Raw genomic sequence first — 14,086 nt, 5'->3', positions numbered from 1 at the left:
ATGGCATATCAAAAATCAAAAAGTCCTTTTGAAAATGTCTTATGAGTTTCTTGACACTGTCTGATATTTAATAAACCTCTACTAAATTTGACAATTTTAGTTAAAAATCTTTTATTGCAGGTTGAAGACAGGGCAGACAGAAACGTAGAACAAGAACATCTTAATAAATGTATAATCTCGGATGTTCACATAGATAAAATAAACAGACACACGTGCTGTTACACATATTTAAGGCACTTTTTAATATATCATTGTTTGGAAAGCAGCAATAAAACCAGAAATTTGCTCCCAGGAGGAAAGTCAACCCCTCAAAAGCTTGAAGGATTCAAAGACTCATTCATAGTCTGTTTTACACAGACCAGAATACATACAGCACAGAGTAACAGGTGGGTTTCATGACATTATGAAGGAGATAAATGCTATACAAAGGAATTTACTTTTTTTTCTCCTCTTTAAGCCCATTCATTTACATTACTGACCGAGAAAACAACAGGAAAATGTCACATTGGGTCCCTCAGCACTTAGGGGGAAAACATTAAGGTTACATACACATGCTGCATTGCCTCCCCTATGAACATAAATACAGTAGATCTATATTGTTAAATTGGGATTGAGCTGCAAGCCGCAAGAGATAATGTGTTTCCAATTCTTGTTGTGTGATTTTGTAGCTCAGTCATTTAAGCGGAGCATTACAGACCAGATTAAGCTGCAATGGCACTTTAATGCGCAGTGTAAATGGGTTGAACATAATCTGTATGTTTGGAATGTGTTTCTTCAGAGTTTTGGTCCAGTTTCCAAGGTGGCATATATTCTGCCCCTCAGTCCGCAGTGTGCAGTGTATGCTCCAAGATAAAAGTCCCAACATGTGGAACTGCACTTGGGCAAGCAGGTGAAGAAAAAAAAAACACATTATTTCAAAGCTCTGAAATTCACACAGATGTTAACGCAGAGGGAAGACAACCGAGGTGTTTGCACAAAATAAGAGAACTAGTTGTTCCTCCCCCCCAAACCCAATGGAAGACAGTGAATGTTTCAACAGGGCCGGCTCAGTCCGAGTCTTCGTCGTCCAAATACTCTTCAGCATTGCTGTGTGTGCGGGTGATGTCTGAAACAAGAGAAAGGGGATGTTAATGATAGAAATATTTAATATGTCACTGCAAAACATCCACATCATAAAATATTTGTTGGTAAGCTTTTAACATGGTCTGTTTGATTCGCAATAAATCCCCAGTACCAGAGTTTGTGAAATGTGAATAAAGCCTAACGTTCTGGATGTAAAGACCAAATTGCAGCAATTCAATTTCAAGGACTAGAAATGATTTAAATACAGTTTTTAGTAAATGGTCCGTGAGTTGAATAGGCTCCCCATTTCTTACCACTTTTCAGACAAGTTCCCATGTAGCAATTTGCTTACACAATATTACCAGATGTGCAAAATCTCTATTTCATGAAGTTTACTTTAAACGCAGGAACAGGATAATGACAAGACACTGTCACAAAATGTGGCCATTAGTGAAGTAATTGACATTTATTTACAGCGATATATAATGGCTTGTCTTGAGTGCCATTCACAGGACAGAACTTTTATAATCTTTAATGGATAGCACATTTAACTATAATTTCTCAGGCAAAAAGACTGTTACAGTTTCTAACTTTTTGACAACGTTTTTTTTTTTAAATCTGCGGCTCGGTTTTGGTCAGTTACTGGATACTACAGCCATTTGATTTTGTTTTGTCTTCCCACGACATGTCTTCTGTAATCTCTAGAAAACCAATGTCAGGATAACGTCCTTAAAATGTTATGAGCTAAAGTACAAAAAAAAAAAAATCATAACCTCTCATCTGATAGTAATAAAAAGGGAGTGCCTAGATACAAAATTTGTTTAAAAGTCATCCTCAGAGAACAAAGTATTCTTCCAGTCACAATGTTGTGAAACCTAGATCTAAGAAAATCCCCATTATTACTGAGAGGATATAATACGTTTACTGCTCTCCCATCTTTAACTGTATTCATTGTTATATAAGGTGATTGAAAAAATATTTGACTGATTTCAGGTTTTCTAGAAAGAGTAGATTTGAAAGAGAACATTCAGACAGTGAGGCTTCGAAGTGTTGTTTTGAGTTTGCTCTGGTCTCTTTGTTCCTAAAAAAATCCCCTTCCACTGATGGTCAACATCAGTCGTTTTTCTGCCCCGTATGTGTGGGTGCTGTGAGGCTGCCCTCTAGTGACAGCTGTACTTACTGCTTCCCTGCTTCCTCCTAAGAGGTGTAGCACACTGGGCGTTGGTGGCCATATCCACAGCCAGCTTATTCTCATTGTTCCTGATGTCTACCCTGGGATCTGAAATGAATATGCTCACACTGAAAGACAGAAAACTACACACAGAAAGACCTGAGAGGGAACCGTGTGCATGTGAGGACACACACAGACACATATGCACAGTCAGCAGGTTATCGTTTCCTCAATCTGGAAACCACACATTCTACTAATATTAAGGTTTGATCAAATCTTTCTGGAGTTTGTCCTGCTCCATATAATTTTTTTTTATTGCAATACAGAGGTTGTTTTGATAAAACTATATCAGGAGAGGTGGCTAGATACTCACCCTTGGTCAGTAACATTACCACGATGTCAGAATAACCCTTCCAGGCAGCAGCGTGCAGAGCCGTGTCCCCAAGTTTGTTCTAAAGCACAAAACTGATCACTGCCAAACAAAAACTTCGGACATCAACTAAGGGAAGTAAGAGTTGTCTAATGGTAAGCAACAGATATTTGGTTGAAATACTTTAAGTTGTGCCTGTAAAAAGCTAATACAAGGACCAGTGGCCAGTAATCACTGAAAATATCTTAATGGAAAAACTGACGCAAATCTTGAGACTACAAGACGCACAACTTCAAGAAAAACAGGACAAAATTGACTTTTTAGAAGACTGAATGATTGTGTATGTGATAATGATTCTTACTGTCATGATTAATGGTGCAAAGTTTTTGCCAATAAAGATCATAGTGGAAGAAAAAAAGAGGTGTCATCTATTCTCCATCCATTTTCTTTTCTCCACAGTTCAGACTGTAGATGTAAGACTGTTTGTTTTAAATTCAATATCTTGTGTCTTGCTGTTGTGGACACTTTGCTAATCTTGTGTTGTGAGATGGTCACAAAGATCAACAACTACCTGCTAGGCTTGATGTTTTTGACACATAAGTGAGCTTTAATTCACGTCTGAATGAGCTTATAAACTCCAGCTCACCTGCTGGTTGAGCTCCACGTTGGGCTGGCTTAGCAACACCTCCACCACATCTGACAGAGAAAAAAGTCAAAAGTTTTGATTAAATGCCATGCATCAAACAACGGCGCAAAATAGAAGAACTGGAACACTTCCAACAGTATTGGGTTCCTGCATTTGTGTACTTCACTTCTCAATCTCATGTAAAAGCAAACCGTGCATGTGCGTCATAATTTAAGATACTTGAAATTACATTCAGTCACTGCAGACAATGTGTTAACCCAAACTTTCAGTCCTCAAATTCAGCCGTGTTTGTTAAAAGAAGCAACTGAAAACGTTTGAGGCCTCAATACATACAATGTCCATATGAACAAAATACATTCTAACATGTTTTCTAATCTACACATTTTTGGTTTTACCTTTGTGTCCTCCGTGGCATGCCCAGTAGAGGGGGGTGTTACCAGCCTTATCCAGCCCGTTGATTCCCACCTTGTTCTCCACACATTCCCTCAGCCAGCTCAGATTGCCTGACACACACACACACACACACACACACACACACACACACACACACACACACACCGCGAAACAAAGCTATGTTGAGAAGGTTACCAATGATGAAAACATGACATTTCTGAGAAAACCAATAAATAAAAACCCAAATGAAATGTATGGATGTGTGTGTCACACCTCGTTTGGCTGCTTCGTGCATTGGATTGTCAATAGACTCTGCCTGTTCAGCCACTGACACAAACAAACAAACACAACACCATGGTTGCATTATCTAAAAGGTGACAAGGTACAATTACAAAGACAAAGTTTGTATTCATATTTCGATCACTACGTCCACATGCATATTTTGTCTACTCACCATAGTTACTTGGAATTAGTCCTGTCCTTCCTCTACATGTCCCCTTCCACCAGTTAGAGTCACTCTGGAAAAATAAAATTATATTATTTTAATCAAAAATCATAGAAGCAAATGGAGTATAGGCAAACTGCACTGAAAGCAATTAAAACATCAGTGGAAACAGCAGCTAAATCTCAGAAGTTTGACTTACCGTGTCAGAGATGTACAAGAAGTCTCCTTCTTCAAAGTACAGCTCGTCTGGCTGAAATATACAACAAAAGAGAAACAATGTTGCTTCACTCTAACCTCAGACTGACAGAACTGCCCCCCCCCCAACTTCAACACCAACTGAAGCAATCTTGGCAGCCCTATGTGTGTATGTGGTTAACCAAATATTGTTGTCAAAACACAGAATATTAATCTGCAGATATTTCGAGAATTAATCATGTCAGTCTAGTTGCAGCTTCTCAAGTGAATGAGATTGTATCCATGAATTTGAAAAAAAAAAAAGAAAATCACATAAATTGTTGATTAATATCTTAAGGGTTTTGTCCTGTTGATCAGACAAAACAAGCTAGCCTATGTGAAGACATCAATTCTGCTTCGTTGCAATCGAGAAGCACATGTTTCTAGCAATTGCTGACATTATACAGACTAAACGATTTATTGATAAAAGCAATATGTAGGGTTTTTTTCTCACTGGAGGAACAATCTTTACTCTTCATACAATGATTGATTTAAAAAACAACACTTGAAATCTGAAACATTGGATTTGAATAATTCTAAAATGGGGGATAGCTCTATGGTTAGAGTAGATAACAAAGACACTCTAACGGGTCTAAAATGCCAATTAGTTCAGTTGATTTCATCCAAACTCCTCTGCTAATCTCAGTGTTAACCATGGGGCAGTTGATACAAATCAAAATCAAAATCAGTTTTATTTGTATAGCCCAAAATCACAAATACATTTGATACTTGTGTTGTGTTTGTGCAATCAATATAATAAAGTGATGCTTTATGAAGGTTAAATTTTTTTCAATTTGTAAGTTATTCTTGCAAAGGTTTGATTGTAAAATAATTCTTGCAAGGAAGATGATTATGCTCAGAAAACATCGGGTGTCCACAAGTACGGTCTGCGTGTCCACTTTTACTTATTCGTTGACCAGAAATTAAATCAAAGTTAAAAATTGTCGTCAACAATCATTAAATATTAGAAAAACAATCCATCTTGACAAATGAAAAGCTCATACCGTTCTTGGATCAAAGTTGAACAATGCTCTGAACACCTTGACTTGGCCTAGGGAAGAGAAAACACACACATTACAAGTTAGTTGAACACTTGTGCCAGGTTGACCTCATCCTTGTGTATATGAGAGTGAACACAGAACAAATGACTTGGGTAACCACTTCTCGGCACTATAGAATAACCATCTTCGTGTCACTGCAATGAGCCTCCAGGGAGAGTGCAGAATGTAGCCTTTTACTCTCACACTATGGACAATTAACCAGAGAAGTGTACCATCATCCTTAACCACCTTACACTAGCCGCAATGCAACCTGCAAACTGAAAATTAAACTGCCCCTGCTAGGAGGACAAATAGCCCTTATGTCTGCTCTTGAGTTCCTGCTTCCACCCAAAACAACTCTACAACAACAATAGACATGTGTACATGCAGTGCAGGGACAAAACACATAGCTGGTCTTTGCGTGTGCAGCCCTGGAGGTTGCTGCCCTCTGGGCCTGTGGCGGCTCATCGCTGAGCCCTGCTGCCATAAGCTCTGCTGCTGCTGGAATGCTACCAGAGTGGTTGTCAGTCTTTAGCTGACAGTTCAACTAGGTCATGGAAACCCACACAGGAGATGAAAGAAAGCAGTTCTATTTTTTTTCAATATTTTACATGTTTGTTTCTACCGACAACAGATTTCTAGGACTGAACTAAGCCTGAAGTTAAATAACATAGGCCTATACTGTTTATTTACCACACATACTTTTGACATTTTACTTGGTTAAATAAAGGATATTGAATGATTGATTTCTCAATTCTAACCAGAGGACGAACGCTACTGTAGCTACATGTTGTATACACACATTGCATAAAATATAAAATAAGCTTTTCTGTATTAGGTGATATTTGAAAGCGCTTGATTTTATTTGTCTTGTTGTGCCTCACACTGTAACTTGTTTAAGAAGGGTGCTATTCAAATAAAGATTATCATTATTACACCTATTGCATTACAATGTGTATCTGCAGTTCCCCTGTTTAACAATAGATAAACATACAGTATAATACAGAGGCTGTCAGCTCGTGAAGAGCTTATCTCAAAACTGACCGTTATATTCACTCGTGGTGAGTGAGTGATACTGTGCGTTAAATGCTTTTGATTGTGGCCACATAAGGCTGGGCGAGGGTCGTATCTTTGTGCCGATGGTTTTTCGTCAACAGGCCTAAACGTTGGGCGGTTGTAACTGCCTCTCTGCCGTTACTCTGGGTTTCTATGTTAACCCTCACACACTGTCTCAGTGTGTCAGAATGAACTGCTGCACAAGCTCAGCTCTGTTCACCAGACAGCAAGCCCGTCTACTCTGCAGGTCCGGTCATGTCGCTTAAAACACACACACACAAAAAGGTCTGTGCTGACTAATCCAAGATTGCCCCTGCATTTTAAAGCCTGGGGCACATTCTAGGATTTATTGTAGGTATATAAAAAAAACTCAGTATTTCATTTTGCTCGTGGCTTTTTGGCGATTTGCAGCTGTTATTTTATTGCAAAATAATTATCTGAAAGCTTTAGTCTTGCCACCGCAAAAAAGAAAGCGTGTCTGATCTTGGTGGCTACTCAATTCCCCATTCCTGTTCGAAACCCAACCCAAGCCCCTGACCATCTGAGACTCACAGAAAATGCACACCAGGACCAGGAGTCATTAATCCAGAAACTATGACACACAGCTCTGTAGTGATGCCCTCTAAATTCAATACAACAACTGAAACCTATTCATCCAGTAAAGGAAAATGTAAAAGAAAAAAAAAGAGCTCAGAATCACAAGCCTTGTCCTGTTTCACAGCTCAAGGTGTAATGCTGCTGTGCAATAGGCTGCTATAAAAACAGTTATCACAAAGAGCACATTTGTAAGATCTATTCAAGCAAAAAAGGGTTTCATTTGATTTTATTTGGAGTGAAACTATTAGAAAAACGTCAAAAGAGAAAGTTACTGTCAGACCAGCAGTCCTTAAACAATGACTTTTGAAATGACTTGAAAAGATCCAAAACCGCGACCTGGAGGTTTTGAGCCATGATCTGCTCATGGTCCATTAAACATGGTGTATGCAGGTTGTGAACCCACAGGCTGTCAAGGTAACCTAAACCTGGATTTTGGTAAAGTAACTATTGACCATTCAATTCCTCCTGCAGGTCATCAAAGCAGCCATCAGTTGACAGGGACATACGAGCTCTGTCACAAGCAGCAGAGGCATCACGGAGGAGACTTGCCATGAACAGAATTAAAGATAAGAAGCATTTAAAATGTTATTACATTAGTTAAACGTTTGTACTTTTCACATATGTTATGAGGTAGAATTTTTAAGGAAGCGTTCTACAGTGTTACATGTCCTAAAGAGTCAGACATCCTATAGATTTAAAAAAATACAAATGTTTGTGTGAATGTTTCGGATATAAGTCCCTTTCAGGGACACACACTTGACTTGACTAAGTCTATAAGATTTGGCATTTTAAATATTTTTTATATAGTGCAGAGAGAAAGATGAAATTGTGCTTAGAGGGGAATGACCACAGGTCGGAACAAGTAGGCTACCAAATAAACTCTCTAACTAAAGATATGAAGATGGTTTACACACATTTCGACATTGTCTTTTTTTGCATCTGACATTACCTGTATAAAAAAACACCTGAGAAAGTACATTTTTCACAAGGTAAATATTATATATTTACATTTGTAAAAAAACATGATTTGTGCTATTAATTCACATATGACTCAAGTGACACATTTCCTTATCTTCCTGGCATGGAGTAGAATGGAAGCACAGACTGAGCTCGAGGGAAGTAAGACTGATGTCACACCATGCAGACTCATCATGTCTTTAGCCACTGGATGACAGCATGAGTGATGGGAATAGGGAAGTCACAGAGGCCTGCTGCTGAGGGCTGGATCCCCCCTCCCTTCTGTCAATCAGCAGTAAAGGCACTTTACCCACTCCCCTGCAGTCCTGGTCCACTCAGTAACATTAGGTATTGGTGTTAGTCAAAGTTTATGAGCTCTCGGTCCACTTCGTGATAAAAGTTTCACATACAAACGACAGAAATTCACCGGTTCACTTGCTAACTCCGCCCGCCCATTAAGCGCACATCGCCAGCAAGGTGTGTTGTCCTCGCAGGAGACACAGCTCAAGTTTTGGCTGCATTTTAAAACAACAAACCCCTACATAGCGAAAGTCTTACCTGGCTTGGCCGGCTTTGGAGGAGGCTTCGACATTTGTGATGCTCAGAGATGAACTAAACACGAAACGCAGTCTGAGTTATTTCAGTTAGAAACGTCGCTCGACTGTGGAGCACTTCGCTATCTCTGACAACGAGGAAGTGAAGTAGCACCAAAGGCTACGCGGAAAAGTCCAGCTGCGCATGCGCAAAACTATGGTTAGTTGCATTACATTTTTTAATAGGCTATATATTAATTTACATGGCCTTACTTTTTTAAATGTTTAGATGTTTTTACGATGCCTCTTTTTTTTACTAAAATAAATTGTGGCCTACTTCATTTCGCATATATTTTTTTAATCTTTATTTAGGCCTATTTTATTTCTCTATTGGGCCTACTAATTCCATACACTTACTGTAACTTACTGTAAATATATTCCTTCAATATTTTGAGGATTTTTCTGTATGTGCCCTGCATAATCGAATTTATTGTTTATTTTATTTTATATAACTTTATCTCATAATATTAATCAAGATTGATTTATTTCTAATACAGTTGTTATTTATATTTTAAAACTTACATTGCCTTACGCCACGAAAATGTTTTGAATTGTTTTGTTATGTAGGCTATCTCTCTCACCAATTAATTTTTTTAAACAAATTAAATTGTTCTCAGCATTTAATTTCTACTTTATTTAATTGTTTTGTATATGTATCTTATACTGTTATACTTTTTTCACAACTTATTTTACACAGCTATTAAAAAATATTCTGATTATGCATTGCAATGTAGGCCTATTTTATTGAACTTTTATTAATATAGTATGATGATCAAACTTACTTGTATATTGTAATTTGATAATTCAATTACATTTCTGTTATTTCTTTAGCTGTATTTGGTATGTATATGTTTTTTTGTAGAATCAAACTGCTGTAGCAGTGTTTTGTTTTTATTGTGGATCGTATTTGAAAGTGATTTTTTTCTCAATGGGGAGGTCGTGAGTGACGTAGCAGCGCCATCAGCGAATCACGAGCGCCATAAAAGAAGTAGAAGAAGTAGAAGAAAGTGCGAGGGAGGAGCTCCACAGAGTTGTTGCAGCACTATAGCCACCAGTATGCCTGTGAACAAGTTATCTCTGAATATGATCTGTTGACTCATTTGCTTTTCACAGTTTTTATATATTTTCATGAAAAACTTCTGAACTGAGCGGCGATAACACGCTGAAATGAAGACTCTAGTTGTTGGAGTTGGCGGGTGAGTAGCTCGCGAGGACTGTAAACATTGATGTGTTGCAGACATTTCCTTTTAATGTTCTCCCAGCCTCCAATAAGCAATTTACTTTGAATGCAAACTGTTGTCTTTCAAACAAGTCTAAAGTCTGGTTTGTTGTCTAAGTCGGTTATTCAGAGAGACAAGACATCAGATCACATTGATCAGAAACAAAAGCCTAATATTAGCCTATTACAATTATAAATGTTAATATTGGCTATAACATAGTGTTATGCATATAGAAGCAGCAGGGACGTCCCTAGACCTATAGCATGCATGTGGCAACCATGTGGCAGCAAAAACTGATAAGAGTGGGAAAATCAGTCCTGAGAGACAGGTCAAAGTTTTTTTTTTCTGACATTTATTCACCAAATAGTGAGGAGGATGGGCAACAAACATTCATTATTTAAATATTCTCCAATGTCAAATGTAGTATTGGCTGAAAAACAAAGAGAAATAAAATGTTGGATGTTTGACTGAACTTTTGCTTTTTCAGTCTGTGAACTTTTCATATTTCATAACTGTTGTGTTCAAACAGTTACGTATCAGCATTTATAAGCAGCATTACACTTCCTGTCTGGTTCTAAAGTGTGTTGCATTTCGGACCACACGGAGCATCAACACTTGTTGTGGTTGAGTTCAGTCGAACGTCTGAGAGGTTGCCCCTCTTTGACGGTGACGATGTCACAGTGTACTGACCACAGCCTGGCTGACACTGGATTTCTAAGGCCAATACCATAACACTTTTCATTAGGGTCTCTTTTTTAATTTTTTATTGTGTGATTTTTTTTTTACCAAAACATTTGTTTCTTATATCGCCTTGGCCTAAACCCCAACACAATATCTCCTCCCCGATTAACTCATATCTCCTTATATATCAGGCCCTGGTATTGTACTGACACATCCTTACAAAACAGCAGTAAAATGAGAACCAATGGACATGAGCCAGAACAAATCTGTTAAAGGTCATTTTTGACTTCAGTTACATAATTAACTTCATTGTGGAAGTTGAAGATTTCAGTGTAATCTTCTGTTATCGAGCAGGTGATTAGATGTGTGCTGCTGTAACTTGTTTTTTAGTGATGTGAACAGTTTGTCTTCCAGGATAACCAATGGAGGGAAGACCACTCTCTCTAGGAGGCTACACCAGCAGATTCCAAACAGCTGCATCATTGCACAGGATTCATATTTTAAGGTAGAGACCATGAGGCCTTCTTTCATAGCAAACGCTTTCAGTGTAGCTTGCAGTGACCGCTGTTGATGGTGTTTATCTGCAGGATGATTCCGTGGTACCAGTGGACGACAATGGGTTCAAGCAATATGACAGTAAGGAAGCTTTTATTTACTCTAAGTCTCAAAGCTTAATACAGAATTGAGACTGATTAGATCAATCTATTAGAAACTGTATTGTATATGTTTCCACTCTACAATACACTGCAATTTCGGGATGTTACTTTAGTGTTTTTTTCTGGAATTTGGAAGATTTAGCAACCCAGGGAGGTTATAAAAATGTGCAGATGATGGGTATTTAATTGGTTTTGTCCAATGTATTACAGGACTACTTTTAGGCCAAGAAGGAAAGAAAAAAAAACATTTCTCAACCAAATGTATTTCTAGCAATCAGTAGAGGCCTCTGAAACAGCGTTCAGACCTTCATGTTGAGAAAAATAAATGTGTTGAAAATACACAAAAAATGTATATAGTACGTAACATAATAATTCAAACAAAACATACAATTTGTTTTGAGAACACAGGTGAAATCCTTTTTGTCCAACTCGACAACTTAAAAGTTATTCTGAATAAAAGGTTCTAAAAACGCAAAACTGAAAATCCTAAAATTGAGCCGCTGGAACCAGAGAATGAGAATTGATACATTTCTTAAATGAACACTTTTACTGACTTTTTCTGGAAAGAAAATCCCTCTGATTGTTTTCTGTTAAAGTGCTGGACGCTCTTCACATGGACACAATGATGAGTGATGTGGACTCATGGCAGAGAGATCCCGGGTCATTCCTGAGGCGCCAAGGCCTCAACCCGGAGCAAACAACGCCGGCATCAGCTGATGAGGACGTGTTTGTGCTGATAGTGGAAGGATTCCTCATTTTCAACTACAGGTGCACAAGGGAAGCTTTAGTGTTGAGTTGCTGTGTTCACTCCACCATTTCACATAATATCTCAAGATTTCTTTAATTTCCACGACCCATCATTTTCTATGATGATGATGATAATAATAATACATGTGTCAATTGATACAAGTTTCAAAGGAAATGCAGTTGGTGCAGTGTGAAATTGTACTTCTAAATAATTAAAGGTAATTGCTAATAAGCTGAATTTGCAAAAATTTAAATATCATCATAATACAGCAAACATCATAATAATTTGAGAAAAACATTTTCACCAATCAGTTCAAATGTTGCGTTCATTTCAAGGAGGTTCCGTCACAGACACAAACTCAAACACAACTGACCAAACTGAAATAAATTTAAATTGTCTTTGTGCCAAATTACATATACTTTATATACAGTATATCTATCTAGGCCGGGGTCACTGTTTTTTTTTTTTTTTTTAAGTAACCATTCAGTTGTGTTATCTCATAGCGCAAGGGCAGGATTTATTTGAAGATATCAAAACGTATCTCTTGATAAAAGTATTATGCTATTTTTAAGTCATAATGCTGTCATTTTGTTTTTGCGTTTCACCCTTCCAGGCCTCTGAATGAGCTATTTGACAAAAGATTCTTCCTGGAAATACCATATGATGTGTGCAAGACGAGACGAAGGTGTCCCATTTTTCAGTTTTTCCTTTTTATTGCATTATTTGTACATGTTTTGTATGTTGATCTATAATAAAGAAAATTTGTCTTTGATTGACAGTAAGAGGGTGTACACACCTCCTGATCCTCCTGGCTACTTTGACAGATACGTGTGGCCGATGTACTTGAAAAACCAGCAGGAGATGTATAGTATGGTGTCTGCAGTTGGTGAGTGTCCGCTCAAAGATGGAAGTGTGCTATACTGATGGAAGGATAAAAACTGTGATTTATGTGATTGAAACCTTAAAAATACTAAGTTAAATAATGACACTATAATCACTGTATCAGAGTTACTGCTTGTAAATAATCAAGTCATCATCATCATCAACCTTTATTTAAACAGGCAAAAATTGCTAAGAAACAATGTCTTATTTAAGCAATGGCCTGGGTGAATTACATGTATGTGTTTTCAGTATTTATTGATGGACTGAAGCCACAGGAGGAGCTGCTGGCTGCTGTTTACAATGAAGTCAGTCAGGAAATAGAAAGGCTCACAGGTAAGTCAAAGGATTTATTATTATTATTTTTTTTAGTATTTACTTCTTTGATGTTTTCTAAGATATCTCAGGAGCTTACTCATGACCTTTCGCACATCATTTTATAGCCATTGTACACAATCACAAATTAAGTGTTTTTTTAGCATGCATACTAATCATATTACGTACTTAAAACCCGTCTAAATTATTATTTTGTGAAGAAATGTGCTACAGTTGCTATCTTGCAAAGATAATAATGGTTAAAAGGAATATTAGGAAATACCTAGTATTCTTTTAACTCTAAGACAATCTTGACGTAAATATTTTTAATTTAAAAATGTGAATATTTTTGGAGATGGTGTCCTATTTACTATTTAAGTAATGTTTTTTGTGCAATCTGATTGCAGAGAAAGACTGAAATGATCCCTTGTGAAGATGGAGACGGCTGCAAATGGATGAAATTTAAATTTTTTGGACTAAACTAAGTGTTTCTGTTCATATAATATCTACAATAGTTAATATTTCTGAAGAGAGTAGCATTGGAGACAGTCCAGCTTGAGACTGGACATAGACTGCAGGGAACCCAGTGAACTTGATGTATTTACCATAACAGTATTTTAAAGTTAGGTTACACTCAATATATGAAGTTTTTAATACTATATGGAGGGGTTTTGACATTTTCTATCTAACCATACATATAGGCTAAAACTAACTTCTGACACAACCCCAGTTAACCAAATACATAAAGTGTGCTTCATTGCTCAATATGCAATCTTTTGTTTCTTTGTATATTAAACAATTTGAATTACATAATGTCATCGTTTTTTGTTCAACATGTTTTTCCTCAGTATGGCTCCTTTAAAGCAGGTGCTTTTCTATTACTGTGTATCTCTACAGTTGGCGGTAGTGAAATAAATATGCAAGAGTAATATACATTCATGTATTATTATTATTCTTTCCCTTGCTAAAGTTTCATTGTGATTTGTCTCCACCTAGTGGTTGAGTCCAACACATTGTTGACAG

The 14,086-nt window shown here is 37.3% G+C and overlaps 2 protein-coding genes across 2 annotated transcripts; one reads left to right on the top strand and one right to left on the bottom strand.

Annotated features, from left to right (window-relative positions):
• Window positions 1-218: 218 nt before the first annotated feature.
• On the bottom strand, window positions 219-8,688 carry ostf1 (osteoclast stimulating factor 1). The gene is made up of 10 exons (XM_080039701.1): window positions 8,530-8,688; window positions 5,326-5,372; window positions 4,287-4,337; window positions 4,097-4,160; window positions 3,916-3,969; window positions 3,645-3,752; window positions 3,250-3,299; window positions 2,607-2,685; window positions 2,243-2,341; window positions 219-1,105 (listed from the first exon to the last, which is right to left on the bottom strand). The coding sequence occupies exons 1-10, from the start codon at window positions 8,561-8,563 to the stop codon at window positions 1,047-1,049; spliced, it is 645 nt and encodes a 214-aa protein (XP_079895827.1). The 5' UTR covers window positions 8,564-8,688; the 3' UTR covers window positions 219-1,046.
• Window positions 8,689-9,730: 1,042 nt separating this feature from the next.
• On the top strand, window positions 9,731-13,780 carry nmrk1 (nicotinamide riboside kinase 1). The gene is made up of 8 exons (XM_080052168.1): window positions 9,731-9,760; window positions 10,880-10,970; window positions 11,053-11,101; window positions 11,718-11,889; window positions 12,483-12,554; window positions 12,649-12,755; window positions 13,001-13,084; window positions 13,471-13,780. Exons 1-8 carry the CDS (start codon window positions 9,732-9,734, stop codon window positions 13,479-13,481), a joined length of 615 nt encoding a protein of 204 aa, XP_079908294.1. The 5' UTR covers window position 9,731; the 3' UTR covers window positions 13,482-13,780.
• Window positions 13,781-14,086: the final 306 nt, after the last annotated feature.

The sequence above is a fragment of the Ammodytes marinus genome (assembly GCF_949987685.1).
Source record: "Ammodytes marinus genome assembly, chromosome: 2".
NCBI lineage: Eukaryota > Metazoa > Chordata > Actinopteri > Uranoscopiformes > Ammodytidae > Ammodytes > Ammodytes marinus.
This window is presented reverse-complemented; position numbering and strand designations above follow the sequence as displayed.